At 44.9% G+C, this 20,274-nt stretch overlaps 1 protein-coding gene across 2 annotated transcripts in view; it reads right to left on the bottom strand.

Moving 5' to 3' along the window:
• Nucleotides 1-10,154, bottom strand: part of CD63 (CD63 molecule) — a 65,752-nt gene extending 55,598 nt beyond the window's left edge. The window contains exons 1-2 of one of the 2 annotated variants that reach the window (XM_069230626.1): nt 10,017-10,154; nt 9,110-9,195 (exon numbers count right to left, since the gene is read on the bottom strand). In XM_069230626.1, coding sequence (XP_069086727.1) covers nt 9,110-9,175 — 66 coding nt within the window. In that variant the 5' untranslated portion in view covers nt 9,176-9,195; nt 10,017-10,154. Of the gene's footprint in view, nt 1-9,109; nt 9,196-9,653; nt 9,927-10,016 lie in introns of those variants that run through there. The other variant, XM_069230627.1, reaches the window with a different exon arrangement.
• Nucleotides 10,155-20,274: the final 10,120 nt, after the last annotated feature.

Raw genomic sequence — 20,274 nt, 5'->3', positions numbered from 1 at the left:
TGTTTTTGGGCTGACCGTAACATACAAAACATTTTCCTTTAGCTGCATAACACTGCCTAGTTGTAGGTTTGCGTGCTTCCTTTAGAATATTCATACATTCAGATGGAAGCTGTAAATAGCCAAATTCTAGGACCTCAGGAGCCAAATAGCCAGGATGAGCATACTGGAATTGGGATGCCTGATTTGACCTTTGTTCTGGGTCAATAGATCAGGTCTGTTTGGTAGTTTGCGATGTGGTACTACAGACAGAGCCAACAGTGCTGTGTACCAGTGTTGACGCGCCCACGTGGGGGCTCGGAGTATCAGTGAGGGAGGTGTAACAACCTTGTTGACCAGAAATGGAATTAGTGAGAGGTGGAAAAGCATAAGCAACTATCCCTGACCAATTGATCCATACAGCATTGCCCTTGGATTGAGGGTGTGGGTACCTGGATGCAAAGTTTAAGCATTTTGTGTTTTCGCTTTTAGCGAATAGGTCTATATCTGGGGTTCCCCACATTTGGAATTATTGTGGGATCACTTGTGGGTGAATCTCCTTTTCGTGTACTGGTGGCTGCGTCGTGCATAAGAGGTCCGCTGGTTGGTTGTGTATCCGTGTATCCCTGGGATATAATTTACTAGTAGTTGAATGTAATTGTGAATTGCCCATTTCCAAATTGTCTGTGCTAAAAGGGACAACTAGGAAGAGTGTTCCTTTTCCCCCTCCCTTCCTCCCCCCCTCCCGTTTTTTGCAGATAAGGACAGTCTACATGACCACTATGTATTATCAACTCGGCCTTGTGTGTAATTTGTGTTTGAAAAGCTTGGAGTACTAGGAACACTGCTAATAATTCCAAATTGTCTATGTAATAAGATTGTTGAATTGAATCCCGTTCCCCCTGTATGGTGAGGTTGTTGAGATGGGCTCCTCAACCGATCATTGATGCATCTGTTGTGACAATGGTCTGTGGCACAGGGTCCTAAAAGGGCCTCCCTTTTAACAAGTTGGTGTGATTCCACCATTGAAGAGAGTGATAAGTCTGATGGTCCAATAACACTAGATCCCGATGTCCCAGTGTCTGAGACCATTGTTGTGAAAGACACTGATGTAGTGGTCTCATGTGTAGGTGTACATTGGGTACTATTGCTATTCACTATACCATCATTCCCAATAGTTTCATGATCAACTTCACTGTGTAAGTGCGGTTGTATTGCAGTTGAGATAGAAGATTGTAAAAAGCTTGAATTCTCACTGGGTTTCGGTATGCTAATGCTGAATGAATGTCCAGAATTGCTCCTAGATACTGTATTTGGGCTAGCTGCAGGTGTGACTTGATAAATGATTGTGAATCCTACGTTGCGTAGGGTGTCCACAGGTTTGACTTGTACTGGCTTTTATGAACCAGTCATCCAGATATGGAAAGACATGTATGTGTTGTCTTCGGAGGAATGCTGCAACTACAGCAAGGCATTTGGTGAATCTACTTGGTGCCGTTACCCCAAAGGGTAGTAATTTGAATTGGTAGCATTTTCCTGCTATAACAAATCTTAGAAATTTGCGATGTGATGGATGAACGGGAATGTGGAAATAAGCATCTTTTAGATCTAATGCGGTCATATAATCTTGTTGCTGTAGCAGGAGAATGATGGCTTGTATAGTGACCACGTGAAATTGTTCTGATAATGTACTAATTGAGGGGTCTGAGATCTAAGATTGGTCAGAGTACCATCTTTTTCTGGTATGAGGAAGTATAGTGAATACACTACCAACCCTTGTTGGGATATAGGTACCATCTCTATGGCACCTTTTAGTAGTAGCGATTGTACCCGTTTTAATAAATTGCGATGTTCCAGAGTAAGTTTGTGCGAGTGAGGGAGAATGTTTGGGGGAGAAGAGAAGTTCTAGACAATAGCCATGTTGGATAATTGATAGAACCCATTGATCTGTAGTAATGTGCCATTGTGGGTAAAAAATGTCCAATCTTCTTCCCACAGGAAATGTATGCTGTGTTTGTGTGTGTGGGGGGGGGGGGGGGGGGGGTCTGTAAACAGTCACTGTTTGGCTGAGGTGTAAGAACCTCTTGGGGTGGTTGATTTACGTTTCCCTCTATAATTATTCCCTCTCTAAGAGCCACTGAAGGAGTCCGGTTATAAAAAAGTGGCCCTTGTTTCTGTTGGGATGTGGATGGCTGAGGATGATGGTTTGAAACTACCCCTAATCTGCGGTCTGCAAAAAGTTTCCCCAAGCAGGTGTAGTGTAAAGGGCACCCATAGCTTTAGCTGTATCAGTCTTTTTTCAGCTTTTCTATTGTGGTATTAACCTCTGGCCCAAATAGGTGTTGCTTATCAAAAGGCATAGTCAACAATGCCAGTTGTATTTCTGGCTTAAACCCTGAAGCCCTTAGCCATGTGTGCCTTCTAATGAGGACACTAGTGTCGATACCTCTTGCTGCTGTATATGCTGCATTTATACAGATCTGATTTGACTATTGGAATAGGCCTAACCTTCCGCTACTGTCTGTTGTGCCCTTTTCTGGTGGAAAGTACTGTAATAAATCTTCCATTTGCTCCCAATGAGCTCTATTGTATCTTGCCAAAATTGCTTGAGAGTTTGTAATTTTCCAATGGTTAGCAGCTTGAGTTGCTACTCTTTCAGGCTGCATCACATTTACTACTTTGTCCGGAGGAGGGGCATTCCCTGTAGATTGGCTATTTCTTTCAGCACTGACGACTATAGAGACAGGCGGTAATTGAGCTCTAATAAAAACCTGATCAGAGGGTGCAGGTTCATACTTATCCACCCTTGGTGTAATAATTCTAGATTTTACCTGTTCCTTGAAAATGTCTTCTGCATGTTTAAGCATGCCTGGGAGCATAGGGAGGCACGGATACGCCTTATCCAAATCAAAAAAATAAATAAAATAATCATCCTCAATGGGATATGTATGTAATTGTACCTTAAACCTGATTGCAAGCAGTGTTATCTTCAGAAGATGGTCTTGCAGGGTATAAATCAGGATCATTAGGAGGGATGGGATCTGTATTATATAAGTCTCATGGATCTATATCCTGTTGAGTATCATATAAATCATCCCCATGTATTGACATGGGGATTGTGGAGAAAATTGTGTAGGTGGAGGAGTAGCAGGAAGTAAAAGGAGAATGTGGTGGTGAAGGCTGTTGTGGTGCATTTGATTTCTCCTTTGGTTTCAATATTTTAGCAGGTGGAGGTCCAGTTTCTAAAGTTTCTTGTAAAGTAAATTTCCTTTTGATTGTTGGAGGAGGAGAGACTACGTTTCTTCCCGTGTCCTTAAGTATATGGATTTTTCGCTGTTTAGTGTCCATTACTTACAATATGGGCCTTATTTCAGAAGACTCCTCAGTAACTGGAGCATATTTTCCACCCAGAGGATTCAGCTCCGAAAGTCTGGAAACTGTATGTTTTGAGTTGGTCTGAAAATGTCAGCTCTGAGGTGGAAGTCTGATTTTCAGCTCTACCCCGAAACAGGTGTGGCAAGCTGTTTGGTCGGTACCGAATGCACTTTAGCCTTTTGTTTCTGCACCGAACCGGAGGGTTGGCCATCCAACCGCATTTTTCGGGTCTGACCATGTGCTGCGCCAGGGGGATTGATTGGCTGTTGACATTGATTCGGATTGAGATTTCAGAGTCTGCGATGGAAGCGGGTGCATGATGTGCCAATTCCTCTTGTGCGTGTTCTTCTCTGAAGATAATTGAGTTTTTTCCAACATATTGGATGCCATCTCCAATCGACATGCTCTTCTATCCCTAAAAGTCTTCTTCAAACGAAAATATAGACAAACATCACAGTTCTCTTCTCTGATCTGGAGAGAGACAGATGGTACTCTGAGTGCTGATCGGTGTAAGGAAATTTGCCATGAGACATAGGGCAAAAGCAAAACAGAGTCTGTGCCATCAGCCTAACATTGTTAGACTACCACGCGATTAATTAGGCCCACGAATGGCGAGGTTGTCCTAATGGGGCGTGTTATCGACCCCAACGATTACGATCGGATAACCCGATCGAGAACCATACCAACATTTATAGAAAAGAGAGAAGTTCAGATAGTACCTAACCGAGAGCTACCAGAGCGAGTGGAAACACATCCAAACCCAACGACGGAAAGAAAACAAACAAGGACTCAATGTCCATGTGCACTATCACGGAAAGGAGAGAGTCACTCGATCTTGTGACTCAAACCTGCGAAGAAAAACAACTTGTAACACTTAGAGCCCAACAATAGATGGCAGACTTATGCAAAGCATGTGTATCTGCAACTCCACATGCATCAAACACTATATACGCATACATATACACAATTACCTACTGCAAGTCACAAAAAGGCAGTTACGTTTGCTTTTCCATAGACAGTGTTTTTTGGTTTGTTAATAGCTATCGGCCCAGTTTGAAGAATCGTAATTTTTTTTTTTTTTTTTAAATAAAAACACCCCACACGTTTTTCCACCTCCGCTCCATTGTGGAAAGTTTGTGTGATCCCACAAGTTGCCCCAAACTTCCCCCCTCCCCTTGAGGGGGAAGAAGAAAAAAAAAAAAAGCAGGGGTCCCAAAACATAGATGCATGTTCCATACCCTTAGACCAGGCTACAGCAAAAAGTGCTAAAAGAAATTACACAAAATTAGTCATGAAGCTAGATCTTGGTCCACAGATACTGCTTTTTATGGGCGAGCGCAAAGCGCACCGTCCATTCTGTAATCGCTCTTTGGGTTTCAAACCAGGCCCATGTCTTGTCAGTCACTTACATTGGTTCGTGGGCTTGCCTTTTAAAATCTGCATGCTTTTATTTGTGAAAGGCATGCATACGTCATGCCTTTTCCAGTGTTCAGCCCATCTACACGGTACCGGTAAACTACTGAAGAAAAAAAGAAAAGAAAAAAAAAACACACCACACACACTTACGAGGCTAGATGTTTTCAGCCTGGTGTCCAAACTACTTTATCTGTTATTTTCCACGCAGCACGATTGCGCTGCATTTTACATAGTGGATCGCGCTGCATTTTTCTTCTTTACAGCGCTAATAACTCTAACTTGAGCAAATACGAGACCCATTGCATTGAAAATGCTTGTTGCGACTGTGGAATGTTAGAAATAAAATGGCAACCATTACTGTTTAATGTGAAAAATTCAAGGAGTTGTGGGAATGAAGTAAAAAGAGCTACATATTTTCCAAAAAAAGCTAGGATCTCGCAAGACTTCTGAGGGATCATGAAGTGTAGAAGAGTGGATGATCTTTGAATAGACTGTAGTATGCACACTTGCTACTGTAGGAAAGAGTAGCAGTGGAGATGGTGTTTGTCAGAGTGTAATATTTACATCCATTGGCTTTGTAAGAGTTGCAAGTATAGTCTTCCCACACCCTACTATACACATCCATTATCAGAGAGGGGTGCTAGCAAGCAGGGTCCTTAGAGGATACTATGTACACCGGTCATGCAAGTGAGGTCTCAGCAGAGAGACCAGCTTCTCTCCACACACCCAACTACACGCCATGCTATGCACATCCAAGAGAGGTGCGACAGGAGAGGCTAGTCCACCATAATAAACAATTCTAAATATACAATCTTGCAAGTGGGTTGCGAAAGCCAAACAGGAAGTACAGCCCCAACAGAGTCAACGCAGGGGATTGTGTGACTGTTGCATAGAGTGTACACTGTTATTAATAAATTATTTTGCATACACTGGTGTATTTCTCATGAGCGTTTCATCATTTGAAACGGTGTGGTATAGAGAGAACTCTCCATACTTAACAGTATGGAGTTCCTTACTGATATTAACTTTATTTTCTTATTGTAGGTTCAGTGTGCACAAGGGGTTTAATACAGATAAAAGCAGTCCATGGTAGGGACTAGTTTTTGAATTGGCATCACTATTTTGACCGTCTCTGAACAATGTACTCAATCCCATATGTCTGTGGTTGATTGTGAATGTGAATTATAGCATGTGTAATGCCATAGTAATTTATACAGAAACATGCAGGAAAACAAAACCCAGATGAGGTCAATGTTATCAGTGAGGTCAAATGTCCTGAGTGATGTCATGCGAGGTAATAAGTAGTGCATAGCAGGGCGCAAGTTAGTTAGCAAAGCTAACTATAAGTGCTGAATTTCAGTGGGTTTCAATTCAAAACATTAGTCGCTAAAATGTCACCTGTTACTTTAACCTTTGGGAGATTATATATACACACACACACACAAAGGTTACAGGGAGGTTTATGTTGGGCTTACATTTTTGAACATATAAATTCACCTGTAATACTCATCTCAAGTAACTATAATTTGTGCCCCAAAGTAACTAAAACTTGTGTCCCAGCCATGCAGTTTTCTCGTTAGTTTACTGTAAATATTACATGTTATCAATGAGGTTGTGAAAGATGTCATGAAGGCTGTAATTTGTGGGGTAACAAGACCCCCCCCATGTGTATATATATATATATATATATATATATACACACACACACACACACACATATATACACACACACACACACATATATAAATATCAATGCCACATTTGGTGTAATTTCATCCAGTGGTTCGGGCTGTAGTCCTGTCTAAAGGTACTATGGGAAATGCAAATAAATAAAATAAATGCCAGTGTCCAGCAACACCTCAAAAATAACGTTTTAAAAGATCGTGACAAAAGGTTCGCTGTAAACAGACCTAATGACAGTCATTGCTTGTTCCAACAAAGGGGTTTGGAATTCCTATAGCCGGGCACCCAAGACATATTGTTTGGTGTCGAGGACAACAAGTTTTCATGTTTACCTTGCCCTTGGGACAAGTATACTGTAGCCCTGCAGCACAAGCTTTGGCTGCCAGTTTATAGGCAAGAGAACTGTTTGCAGTTGAGGTAATATCTGTGCCCATATGTAAATGCTGGTTGAACTTTTACTTATGATTCATTAATGCAAAGCCTTTGTTATTAGGTAAGAGCTCTAAATAAATGTTGTAAGCTCAAACTGCACTACTGACAGTGATTCCAAAAAAAGCATCTATTTATAAAATGTTAATATGAGGATATGTATAATGCTCTCCGATTAGATGCACTTTTGCAGAATCTTATACAAGATAGATTGAGGATTCTTTGCTTTCAAAATAAGATGTTTCAGGAAAAAAATATGCAAGTATGAAAAAAAAAATGCTTGTCTAAATGAATGCAAATTTTAGGTACCCTTTCTTTGAAGTATCATTTAGGAAAATGAGTTGATGGATGCTAGAATTTCCAAAAAGATTCACAATGGAAGAATCAGTGTATCCAATATCAACAAGATTATGGGAAACAAAAACAAGCATTGGCAAAGCCAACCGATCTGACATTGGTGGTCAGTCTTTGTTTTGTCAATGAATGTCTTGCTTTGACATGGCTGTTGTAAAACTGTTATTTTATGGAAGCTGCCAGGCCCTCACCATTGTAATGAACATTGTCAAATAGCCCCCCCCCCCCCCCCCCCCAAAGAAAAGCACGTATTACCACAGTAGTTCCTGGCAGTGAACAAAACTGCTTTGTGTGCCAATATGTTCCTTGTGGAAGACTAGAATGCTATCACTCACAGTAAAACCAGTTGATAACATGACTAGAGAGAAATACTTTTTTATTAAAAAATAAACAAAACGGTGTTGGTTCCTGTCAGACCTTATTAGGGGCCCAATTCTTTACAACAAAAAAAAAGTCACAGAAGTGCAGCCATCATATAGGTCTTTGCATTTGTGCAGAATTTGCAAACTTTCTCAGAATAGTAAAGTATTAGAGAATATCTGGTGAAAATCCTTTCAAACAAGCAAGTTAGTAGGTTTGCACAGACTCAAACTCATTCCAACCCTGGAACTATTGCTTCCTCCAGCCCCAGTATGTAGATCTGCAGAAATTTCGCAAAAAATAAGAAAACTGCTAATATGCAAGCCCTACCATAGTATTAGCCCTGGCATAATCAGAGAGGCCATAATCAGAGCTCTTACATAATGAGACTGCTGACATTGTTCCAGCACTATATGGTGCCAAAGGAACAAGTAGATTTTTTTTTTTTACAGGATAAGTACGTTTGTGAAGCAACCGGTCTCATGGTCAAGCAGATATTTTGTATTAAATTCCACAACCCTGCAACATGTTTAGTTTACATTTACTCCGATAGGACCAGTCTACCCCCAAGACTACATCCTTTTAATTTTTTCCACCACGGTGAAAGGGGAAGGAGGCGGGGGAGGGAAGTGTGCTTTTCTTTATGTTACCACTTTGCCAGGCGAAAAGCAGAATACTATAGAAAGTGTATATATGTTTTTATTTTATAATACTTTCTATAGTATTCTGCTATTCTTCGTGGGCAAAAATTGAAAGGAAATATTTGACAACAACTTGCACCCACCATGACGAAAGAAGGTTGAGAAATGGCGTTGGCAAACCCGTGTTCCTGCAATGGGAAGGTTGGATGTGAACATTTTCAATTCCAAAAAAAATGACATCAATCCTGAAATTGTCAGTTTCGAAGGGGCGGAGACGGAAGAAGAAAATGGACACGTTTTCCTCAGGCCCAAAAATTGTGCAAAGTCCCGGAAGTGAGAACGCCCAGGGATGATTTCTGAACAGGAAATCACCTGCTCTGTGTTGGAGTCGGGCTGACTCACTCCAAAGGTGAGAGGCTTCGCTATTCCAAACCCGTCCCAAAACACACAAGAATGCTTAATCAGGCGTGGGCCTCTTTCCGGGACACTTTCCCTTCGCACGGAAAATCCCAGTTGGTTTGCGATTAGGGGTGGAGTTCGTGCGACCAAGTAACCCGTCAATTTATTATAGACAAATCTCAGATTCATTTTGGACATCATGAAATAGAACTGGATTTTACTGCACTGTGGCCAAAGAGCCCATGCCTACTTGAAACCGAAGGGAAAAAAAAAAAAAGTCGCGAAAATGTAGTCTTAATCAGAAATTTTGCAGGGGGGGGGGGTGGAAGAGAGGAGCTGTCCCGGCTCATACAGAGTACAACCTTATAGTCATATACATGGACGTCCCCCCTTCGCATCTGCATAGAGACTGGCACCCTATAGTTCCATGCAATACCTTTCGACACACCACTTGACAGAATACAATTGAAACTCACCCAAAACAAGAAGTTAAAGATGAACACCAAGTATTTGACGCACTTCATGCCCCCGGAAACGGCCATTTTCGGTCCTTCTTTCGCCCCTGTAATAAAAATACCGTCCATAAAATAAGCACAACACGGCAGGCTGGGGCTTAAGAGCGGGTGCCCTGAAGGCAAGAAGTACTCTCCTCCCTTACCGAAGGCATCTCCTCCCCTTTACGCCGCCAGATCCCAAAATACGTCAACCCTTCTCCCCGTCCCTCAGGTCCCCTTAACACTCCCCCAGCTCACATGTCCTTAAAACTCCCGCCCGGCCTCCCCCCAAATTAAGCAACATCTGTTTCAATAAACGTCTGGCTTCTCAATTACACCAAGCGCTGCCCCTTTGCTCCCTGTATCACACCCTGCCTCCCTAGGCGCCTCTTGCCCCCCCGCCCCAAAAACGATATTTTCTCTTCGGAACTGTTCGGTCCCTGCTCTCCACACACCCCTCTCTCCTCGGATGCGCTCTACAGTTCGTCGCCATCAATGTTTTCTCGCCTGCGCCTCACCCACTCACCTGTTTTTAGAGCCTAGTCTCTTCCTCGTGAGGCGTCAACCTGTCTCCCCTTCCTGTGCTCCAGGCCACTTCCCCTCTTTCACAGGCTCGAATGTCACACCCCGGCCCCAGCCAAGTGCCCCCTTAAACCACCTCTCATATGTTTTCTCGTGAGAGTGGATTGGGGGTGGCTCTCCCTAAATTCCACCCTCTCTTCCCCTCAGTCCGGCCTTTCCTCTGACGGAGGGGCTCCCCTTTTACCAGCGTCTATCCCTTCCAGTCCCCACCCGTTAACCCACTTGTATCCCCCCCACCTCTCTCTACCCAGGAATCTGCCGAAAAGTTGGACTCGGCTCCACACTTCTCCCCACTCTGTCCTCGTACCTCTCTTGCAATCAGGCCTCTCCTCTGGTTCAGACTGCGAACTAGGCTCCTCTTCTAGCTCAATGTGAGCTAAACTCTGCACCTCCCTGCCTCAAGTATCCGCCTCTCTTCCTCGCCCTAAACTTCCCCTTAAGAGGCGGTGGTAGCATGTGACCCTCCCACCTGCCCTCCATGACGCAGCGAACCACAGGCACAGGAAGGCGGGGTGTGGGCTCAGCCAGAAAGGCAACTCCCTGCAAGCACACACTACTGACACATTCAGGGCTCCACTCCCTGAGTGCACACACTATTGGCAATATCTAGTCCACCCCATGCGAGCACTAGGGGCGTGGCTTCAGGAGGGGGTGTTTGGGGCGTTACACTCCTTTAATAAATATTTTATTTAATACATCGTTGGATGCAGGAGTTTTAAGTCCGGTACGGTGATGTTTCTGTCGGATTTTACATGGGCGTTTTACTCACTTGTACAAAATCACACACACACTATCCTTTCTATTTTGAAGGTCTTAAAACATGGTTATTTTACAAAATACTATGTTTAAGTACCTCTCACAATCTGCACTCCTTCCTCTTTCCACTGACCCTTATGTACCCATTACGCACCCCTTCTCATATAATGATTAACATCCTATGCCCGCATGGTTGTCGGAAAATTTAAACCCCCTGTCCTCTTGCTGACCAAGCTACGTCCCTGTCAAGCACGCACCATCAACAACATTCACTCCACTCCCTGCAAGCACTCACCACTTACAACTTTCAGGGCACCCCACTGCCTGCAGACAAAAACCCCTGACGATATTCACTCCATCTCATGGAAGCACACACCACAGACAATATTCATTCCACTCCCTGCACGCACACACCACCAACAATATGCAAGGTACCCCCCTCCCTGTTTGCACTGTAACACACAACACCAGCGGCAGCGCCTCCATTACGGCGGAAGAGTGCCACCCCCCCCCCCGCCAGCAGCTGCAAAACCTTTTCAAGAAAACTATATTAAACTGTGTTTATTATGGTTTTCTTGAAAAGTGGCGGGCCATTGGGGGTGACGAGCACTTGAGGGGAGTGCACAGAGCACTCCCCTCAAAGCGCATGTGTGTTTGGCCGGCCGTCTCGGGCTGGCCAAACACACATGCGTAGTAGGCTCTCTCCAGCCGGCACTGTGTTGCCGGGCTGGAGAGAGCCTGCACAGACTGCCAGTCTGCCTGGGGAGGCCGGCTGTGCGCTTCCAGCCAATCCTCACGCTGCTTTGAGCATTGTGAGGATTGTCCGCAAGGCAGGCTGGGAGCCCGTGACTGGAGTTTGGAGCAACGAGGGACAGAGGAGCGGCGTGGCATCAACAGAGAAGGTACGTTTTTTAATTATGAAATATATCCCCCTGTGTGCCGCACCCACCCTTTTAGAGGTCAGGAAGCCGGGACTGCACACACGGGCATACTCTTTGCAGACACATATCTACTCACAACTGGGCTTCCTGAGCCCCCCATTTTAGCATCTTCAGGGGGTTGGGGTGCCAGATGGAAGTTCTGTGTGCTATGTAACATTTAAATTGGTGTTTATGGTCCCTTTGACTTTGCCCAGAAGCTCATAAACACCAAGGAAGGGAGATATGGTGGGGGGAGGGAATAGAGAAAAAGATGTAGAGGAGGATGGAGTAATTGATGGTTTGTTGCAGAGATGGATGGCTAGAGATGGAAGGGTAGATGGATGGAGAGAAGGAGGTAATGGGAAAAGAATGAATGTAGAGATTGGTGCAGAGAAGAGTGGATGAGCAGGGAAGCAATAATGGAATGACGGATGGAAAAGAAGAAGGAAGATGAAAGAGATAAGGATGCATGGGTGGTTAGGAGAAGGAAGAGTGTATGAATTCATGGTAAAAAAGGAAGGGTGGGTGGATAAAAAATGAAAGATACAAACATGTAGAGAAAGGAGGATAGGAAAAAACAAAAGAAGGATGACGGATGTAAAAAAAACTTCAGGAAGAAATGAAAGATGGAAACATGTGAGCAAAAACAATAGAGAGAATGGAGGAAGGATGAAAGACTGACAGAAGGATGGAGGGAAGGGAGTAATTTTCAGAGCTTTAGAATAAATCAAGGCCCCAAATAATTGCAAGTTTTGCTTGCCTCCTCTACTTAATGCCATTTTTTATATGGTTCAAAGTGGTGGGTATTTTATTTTTCCGTCTACACCCCAGGCTCACAATATACAGAGACCACTCCTTTAAATGCACAAACTCTCACACCTGGGGACCATATTCTTCCTGTAAGCACACAGCCACTCACACCCAGAGCAACGCCTTGTAAACACACAACTCATGCACACACAGGCCACTCCTTGCAACCACACAACCTCTCACAACACACAGGGGCCACTCCCTCCAAGAAAGCAACCACTTACAACACCATTCTCTGCAAACACATAACGTCCAACAGCATACCAACAACATTCATTAGAAACACATATCAAATTAAAGGATAGCCTCTCCATGGAAACCCACGAACACTCACAACAAATGGGTGGGCCACTCCTTGCAAGCATACAACCTCTAACTACACACAGGGAACATCCTCCCACAACACATTATGGGCCTTTCCCTACAGAAAACACAACCACTCACAACATTCCCTGCAAACACACAGTCTCACAACACACCAAGGGAATTCCGTGTAGAACAAATTATAGGAAAACATGTGAGCCTCTCCTTGAAAGTAAACAACCACCCACAGCACACACTGGCCCCTTTATCACAAATGGGATCTCCAACTGCGCAGACAACCTTGCTCCCCTCAAACGCACGCATCGACAGACCAACACCAAAAAACCTCTCTGGTTCTCTGACACCCTCAAAGAATCAAAGAAAACTTGTCGCGCTCTCGAGAAGGCCTGGCGCAAGGACCACACTGCTGACAACATGACCGCCCTCAAGAACGCTACCCGCGAACACCACCACCTGATCCGCGCTGCTAAAAGGAACTTTTTCACCGACAGACTGGACAAAAACAGCCACAACAGCAGAGAACTCTTCAGCATCGTCAAGGAGTTCTCCAACCCCAACGCCAACGCCGTCACGCCCTCACAGGATTTGTGCGAATCCCTCGCCACCTTCTTCCACCGCAAGATCAGCGACCTCCACTACAGCTTCGGACACCAGACCCAACCAAACACCACCGAACCCGCACCCCCGACCATCACCCTCAACAACTGGACCCACATCAACACTGAAGAAACCAAATCCACCATGAACTCTATCCACTCCGGCGCCCCTTCGGACCCCTGCCCTCACTTCATCTTTAACAAAGCCGACGACATCATCGCCCCGCACCTCCAGGCCGTCATCAACTCTTCTTTTTCTTCTGCTACCTTCCCCGAATGCTGGAAACACACCGAAGTCAACGCCCTACTAAAGAAACCTACGGCTGACCCGAGCGACCTGAAAAACTTCCGCCCCATCTCTCCCCTGCCTTTCCCAGCCAAGGTAATAGAGAAGACCGTCAACAAACAGCTGACCACCTTCCTGGAAAACAACAACCTGCTCGACCCTTCACAAACCGGATTCCGAACCAACCACAGCACGGAAACCGCCCTCATCTCAGTCACAGACGACATCAGAACCCTGATGGACAACGGTGAAACAGTCGCCCTCATTCTCCTCGACCTTTCGGCTGCCTTCGACACCGTCTGTCACCGCACCCTAATCACCCACCTCCGCTCCACCGGGATCCAAGGCCAGGCCCTGGACTGGATCGCCTCCTTCCTCTCAAACCGTTCCCAAAGAGTTTACCTCCCTCCGTTTCGCTCAGTACCCACCGAGATCATCTGCGGCGTACCCCAAGGCTCATCACTCAGCCCGACACTCTTCAATGTCTACATGAGCCCCCTCGCCAACATCGTACGCAAGCACGACATCATCATCACTTCCTACGCCGACGACACCCAACTTATACTCTCCCTCACCAAGGACCCCGCCAGCGCCAAGACCAACCTACAAGAGGGTATGAAGGACGTCACAGATTGGATGAGGCTCAGCCGCCTAAAGCTGAACTCTGAAAAAACGGAAGTCCTCATCCTCGGCAACACCCCGTCCGCCTGGGACGACTCCTGGTGGCCCACGGCCCTCGGCACCGCACCGGCCCCCGCAGACCACGCCCGCAACCTCGGCTTCATCTTGGACCCTCTTCTCACCATGACCAAGCAAGTCAACGCCGTGTCCTCCGCCTGCTTCCTCACCCTACGCATGCTCCGCAAGATCTTCTGCTGGATCCCCGCCGACACTAGAAAAACCGTGACCCACGCCCTCGTCACGAGCCGCCTGGACTACGGCAACACCCTCTACGCTGGGACCACAGCCAAACTCCAAAATCGCCTGCAACGCATTCAAAACGCCTCGGCCCGCCTCATCCTCGACGTACCCCGCAACAGCCACATCTCCGCACACCTGAGACACCTGCATTGGCTCCCAGTCAGCAAAAGGATTACCTTTCGACTTCTCACCCACGCACACAAAGCCCTCCACGACAAGGGACCGGAATACCTCAACCGACGCCTCAGCTTCTACGTCCCCACCCACCTCCTCCGTTCCTCTGGCCTCGCACTCGCTTCCGTCCCTCGCATCCGCCGCTCCACGGCGGGTGGGAGATCTTTCTCCTTCCTGGCGGCCAGGACCTGGAACTCCCTCCCCACCAGCCTCAGGACCACCCAGGACCACTCCGCTTTCCGGAGACTCCTAAAGACCTGGCTTTTCGAGCAGCAGTAACCCCCTCTTTCCCCTAGCGCCTTGAGACCCGCACGGGTGAGTAGCGCGCTTTATAAATGTTAATGATTTGATTTGATTTGATTTGAAAAATACAACTTCTTAGAGTGCAAGGGTCACTCTTGGCAGGCATACAACTACTCACAGCAAGCAGGGTCCTCGCCCTACAAACACACAACCTCCCTGAAAGCATACAACAGCTCTCAAGTTACAAAGTGCATGAGAGAAGCACTTCGTAGACAGGTACCACCACACACAAAATGGACGATAGTCTTGGGAATCGATGATTTGAATCTGTAACTTTGATGATCTGAAAATAAACCTTTAGGTTTTGCAAATCTTCTACTGTCTGTCATTATTGTGAAGCCTAATATGCTTCACTGTATCACTGATCTGTTGATGTTAAACCTCAGCCCAGGACAAAAAGTTCATCCACTTGAATGCAGCTTGTACTTGAGTTTGCACCAACGATCTGCACGGTGCACAGCTTATCCCGCTGCAGCAATTGCATTGTTTCCTATGAGCAGTGCTCCTGGTTCCCTTTCGTTTCTGAATCACGTGGAGCGATGCTTCATTGGATACAGCGTTGGTGTGAACTAGGTGGAGAGTACTAGGTTAATCTTATTTATACCCTTTCAGAAAAGGCCCAATAAGGGAAACATTGAGATAGGCATCAAATCATAAAACAGGATCTCCTTGTAACTTAATTCACTTAGGTTCCATACTTGGTGGTGTTGGGTTAGGAGATGAGTTCTGCTCTTTAGGTCAGATGATAAATGGGTGGAATGTGGTCCGTTTACCAAAGACTAATATTTCAGTTTTGATTTCTTTAGCTTAGGGTGATTTGTTTAGCATCCAGTTGTCCACAGCTAAGAAGCATTGAACAAATGCTATGTCAAGATCAGAAGTGTGCTCAAGTTTGACTAAAATTGGCTTGTCATCAGCAGCACTGTAGCATTTGCGGGAGTAGGAGGAGATAAGCTCTGGTAATAGGGGGAGGTACCCGGGCACCAACTTCAGCGGACTATTGTGGCTTGGGCCAGAGCAATATTTTAGATGAGAGCTCCACTTTTACAGGACAACTCTTGTGAATCTCATGGTGCCACACCTGCTGCATGCTTATATCACATGAGTGATACAGGTATGGTACTTGAAAGCACACCAGTGTTTGTTCTGGAAACTAAGTGTCATCATGGATATTTCCTCGTGCCCTTCCGATATGGCCAGCTGTGACCTATACAGAATGACCCATGAGAGGCAGAGATTGTAGGATGCGCTATGTCCCACACCTGAGAGGTCATTTCTGTGTGAATTAATTGTGATGATGACAAAAATATAATTGTTTGCATCGTTTCTTTCAACCTAAACCCATGTAACAAACATATCAATGATTGCTTTGAAGAACAAATACAAACAAATACCTTAGTTTCAAACTGGCTAATTTTCTTGTGTGACACCTTCATCCCGCCCTGACTTTTCAGGCACCATAATGTTGCATTCTAGGACATTTAGTTTACAAAAAAATATAATATGGTAAGTAAGGATCGAAAATCCCAACATGTAAACTGCTGCTCGGTAAAAACTAGGGCCCAGATTTATCAAGGGTTTGTGTTGCACTTGTGTCATGAAAGATGCTGCATGACAGCTCAGCCCTTTAAGTCGGATTTAGTACTCCATGCAGAGCCACCTTGCCTCCTTCTGCATGGCATAGTAAATCTGTGGTAACGCAAGGCAGCGCAAGTCTCTGCCATAAGTTACTCTGAGTTGAAACGGCGTTCCACGGGTGGAGCCTGGGTGTTCCCATGCACCCACTCATGGTTTTTAGTGCATTCCCAGATTTACTAAGATCATTAAACCCAGGAATGCCTCAAAATGCTATGTCTTCCCAGGTTAGGCGTAACAAGGAGAGATAAGTTTATCTTTCTACATATTCTGCAATGTGCAGCACACATAGAAAGAGGAAAATGCATCAGAAGATTGTTTTGTGAAGGATGGTACCCACTCCTGCACAAAACAATCTACCTGTAGCACAGGCACCATTCTACCATGCCAGAGTGCCTTTGTTGGCGCTTGGCAGCCACAAGTGCGCCAGCGCAGAGACGCAGCAGTAAATAGTTTATTATGAAATATGACACATTCCTGCTCTCTCCATTTGGCACAGAACAGAATGTTGTCTTGCTGCATTGAATGGCGCCAGATGTTCATAACTCTGGGTCCAGGACTACCTGAAGGAGTTATGCAAGACATGAGATCACCTGGATGCTGTATTTTGGAAGCTATGTTTTTATGCTTCACAAAATGGTTCAGTCCATTTCCAATAAAGTCACAGTTGAATTTGCATATAAACCCAAATTTAAACCATGTTATCCTGAGTTCACTATTTCATGCTTTAACAAGCTTCATTGACCAGCAACATAATGATTGCAGGGACAACAGAAGTGCAAACTTTTCTAATGCAGCATTAAGCGGAGTGAAGCTTGTGTATGGCTTTGTGTGTTTTTTTTAATTGCTAGTGCACTGATGGCTTTAGCATACTAGAGGTAATTCTAGGTTTTTGGGAATGGAACTAAGAACATATGGTTTGGGGGTGTTACAAATAGCGAAGGCAGGCTATGGCATAGCATAAGTAATTCTTGGCATGTAGGGGAACCCAAGGAAAATTGCCAGTGCTGAGATACTGGAGATAATTCTTGGTGTAAGAGAGGTCATCACTAACATAGGTGCACCCTTGGAAACATACTGCGACTTGCCTTACGGAGGTACTTTTTGATTTAAGAAGCCCCCATGGTAAATGGGAAGCATCTATGACAAAATGCTGACATAATGTATGCAATTTTTGGCTCTGCATACTTTAAGCACATGCATATGAGCAGAGCCCTTGAAAAGCTCGCTCACTACCTCCCATAATACACACCATCCCTTCAAGAGTCAAACACAGGAATTCAAAGTACATAGCATTTGAACAACCTTTCGACCTATGCATCTCAGCCACGCCCAGGGAAAGTACACTAACTAACTTCCACAACCCACACACAAATACCACCCAGGAAGTGTAGACGTGCACTCTCAACACGTAAAACACACAAGGTGCACACATATGATACAGACAGACAGCCTCTCACAACACTAACACATAAGCAGGAGACAAACTCTAGTGGTGCAAACAAAAGACCTCACACACAACACTCACTTACAAAATTATAACTCATAGCCTCTCACAACATACACAGAGGGCAAAGGTGGAATCTGTCACAAAATACAGAAGAGTCAAATCTGGGAGGCACAGACACACAAAATACGTACGAGAGGCAGGCACACCATGTCTCATACTGTACAAAAAATCAACACCCATGAGTTAAACACGGAGGGCCCGATTCTCAAAGGTAAACTTAGACCAAAAGTCTAAACTTAGACTAAAAGTGTAACTTTACTTGTAGTAAAGTTAGACTTTCGGTCTCGTTTAGATTTTGGTCTAAGTTTAGACTAAAAGTCTAAACTTAGTCTAAAAGTGTAATTTTACTCGTAGTAAAGTTAGACTTTTGGTCTAGTTTAGATTTTGGTCTAAGTTTAGACTAAAGTCTAAACTTAGTCTAAACTAAGTCTAAACTTAGACCAAAAATTTAACTTTACTTGTAGTAAAGTTAGACTTTTATTCTAAGTTTAGACTTTGTGGTGGCTGTGGTGGGAACAGCCCGAAAAAGCTGCAGAGCTCCAGCAATGTGCAGCTCTGCCAAATAATTGTGGGCATGATCCGTAACAGGCGTGGCCAACCCACCAAGGACTGTGAGAAAGTTCTCAAGGCTTGCAGGAAATAGCAGGGGAAATGCTTCTCATGAAGCATGGCGAGAAAATGAGGAAGGCTAATAAGGCACTGCAGCACCTCATGTCTCTAATCATGATGGAGGAAGTAAGAACACAAAACAGGAATGAGAATGGACAGTGCAGGAAATACCTAATGGGAAAGAAAGCAAAACACAAAGGTGCAGCCTGGTCAGCGATAGAAGTGGTAATCACCAGTGGGATTCCGGCAAGTGGTTACCCTGGGTACGTGGAGCGCTTTATTTATTTATTGATAAAGAGTTACACAGTTTTGGTGTAAATGTAAAGCAGCCGTTGAGGTAGGGATTTGATTGGTTGTACATGAAGCAGCAGAACAACATACATTGTCACAGAAGTATCTATAAGTATGTGCATATTTAAAATTAACAGACTTATGGGGTTGTAGTCTGTAGTTTGTTTTCAGGCCTCTTTGGGTTGGGACTCCCTGCTTCTAACTGGTAAACATCTACGTTTGTTTTAAAAACGTGGATGGGAGATGGTGGCTCCTACATAACCGGGCTTCACTAGCTCGATGGATCTCAACCTGGATCGGGAGTAAGGTGATTTCTTCACTAGATCGAGAGTAAGGTGATTTCTTGACTGTGAGGAGGTTCTGGTCGGTGGAACATAGAGTGCAGAAAGAAACATCGAGCCTGATTCACAGAGGTAAGTTACGCTTTTCAGTAAGTTTACTTTTAGTAGTAATTTTGCTACTTTTGGTATTCACAAACTGTGTAAGTTACATGTCTCCACCCACAGAGTAATGCATCCCTCCCTCGCTGACCTTCACTAAACCACTCTTGCCCCTCCCTAATCCCACCCCCTTTAGTAATAAGTCTGTCCCTTTTCTCACCTACTCCCCTGTGTCCTTCCCACATTTACTACTAAAATCTATACTTACATTCTGCAGAGGCTCCACAGTCAGGCGGAGAACTCCGCACATATGAGAATAGGCAAAACATACACTTTGGAGTACGCTTTGTAGCACATATTGTGCTGTACTCAGAGCCAGCACTTGTTCAGAGAGCCCCTTGGGCAGAGAGACATTTGGCACCTTCACTGCTGCTGGTGGATAGAATAAGCTGGCAAGGGATGGTGGCACTTTTGTGTTCACAGGTGAGTTCCTGGCTGATTACATCAGATCAGTGATTGGCCTCTGAACAGAAACATTCACCTGATTCACACCCTAGCTCCTACACGCTGGTGCATAGTTGTTTGTTGGTGGTGGGAGGTTTGTTAGAATGTGGCGTCAGAGGGTGTGAGGCAGATGGGAAGGCAATGATAGGGTCTGACAGAATGTTAAAAACAGGGCCACCAGCATGTTAAACAATGATTAAAAGAAGTTCAAATTGTAATAACTGGAGCTAAGAGAGAGGGGCCCAACTCACCCATGCTAAAAGCCAGCCTTGCGTTTTACTCTAGCTAGGCACACAGATGTCAAGTAAAGGTGAGCATTCTTGGGAAATTGTTCGAGGACCCTATTGAGATACCTAGTCAGTGTAGGTGCAGGGATTCACATACCCTACAACCATCCCTCAGGTAGTCTTCATAATTAGAGGCTAAAACCCCAGTCTCAGACCGTTTACTCTTGTTCCTGATAGGGCCATAGTATGGTGAGCAGCATGTATACAAGCATCTTTTCCTCTTTCTATGAAGAAAGTAGAAAAATCTTAGAGTTGGATA

Source organism: Pleurodeles waltl, chromosome 4_2 (assembly GCF_031143425.1).
Source record: "Pleurodeles waltl isolate 20211129_DDA chromosome 4_2, aPleWal1.hap1.20221129, whole genome shotgun sequence".
Taxonomy (NCBI): Eukaryota; Metazoa; Chordata; class Amphibia; order Caudata; family Salamandridae; genus Pleurodeles; species Pleurodeles waltl.
Note: the sequence above shows the minus strand (reverse complement) of the source record. Positions and strands in the feature narration are given on the sequence as shown.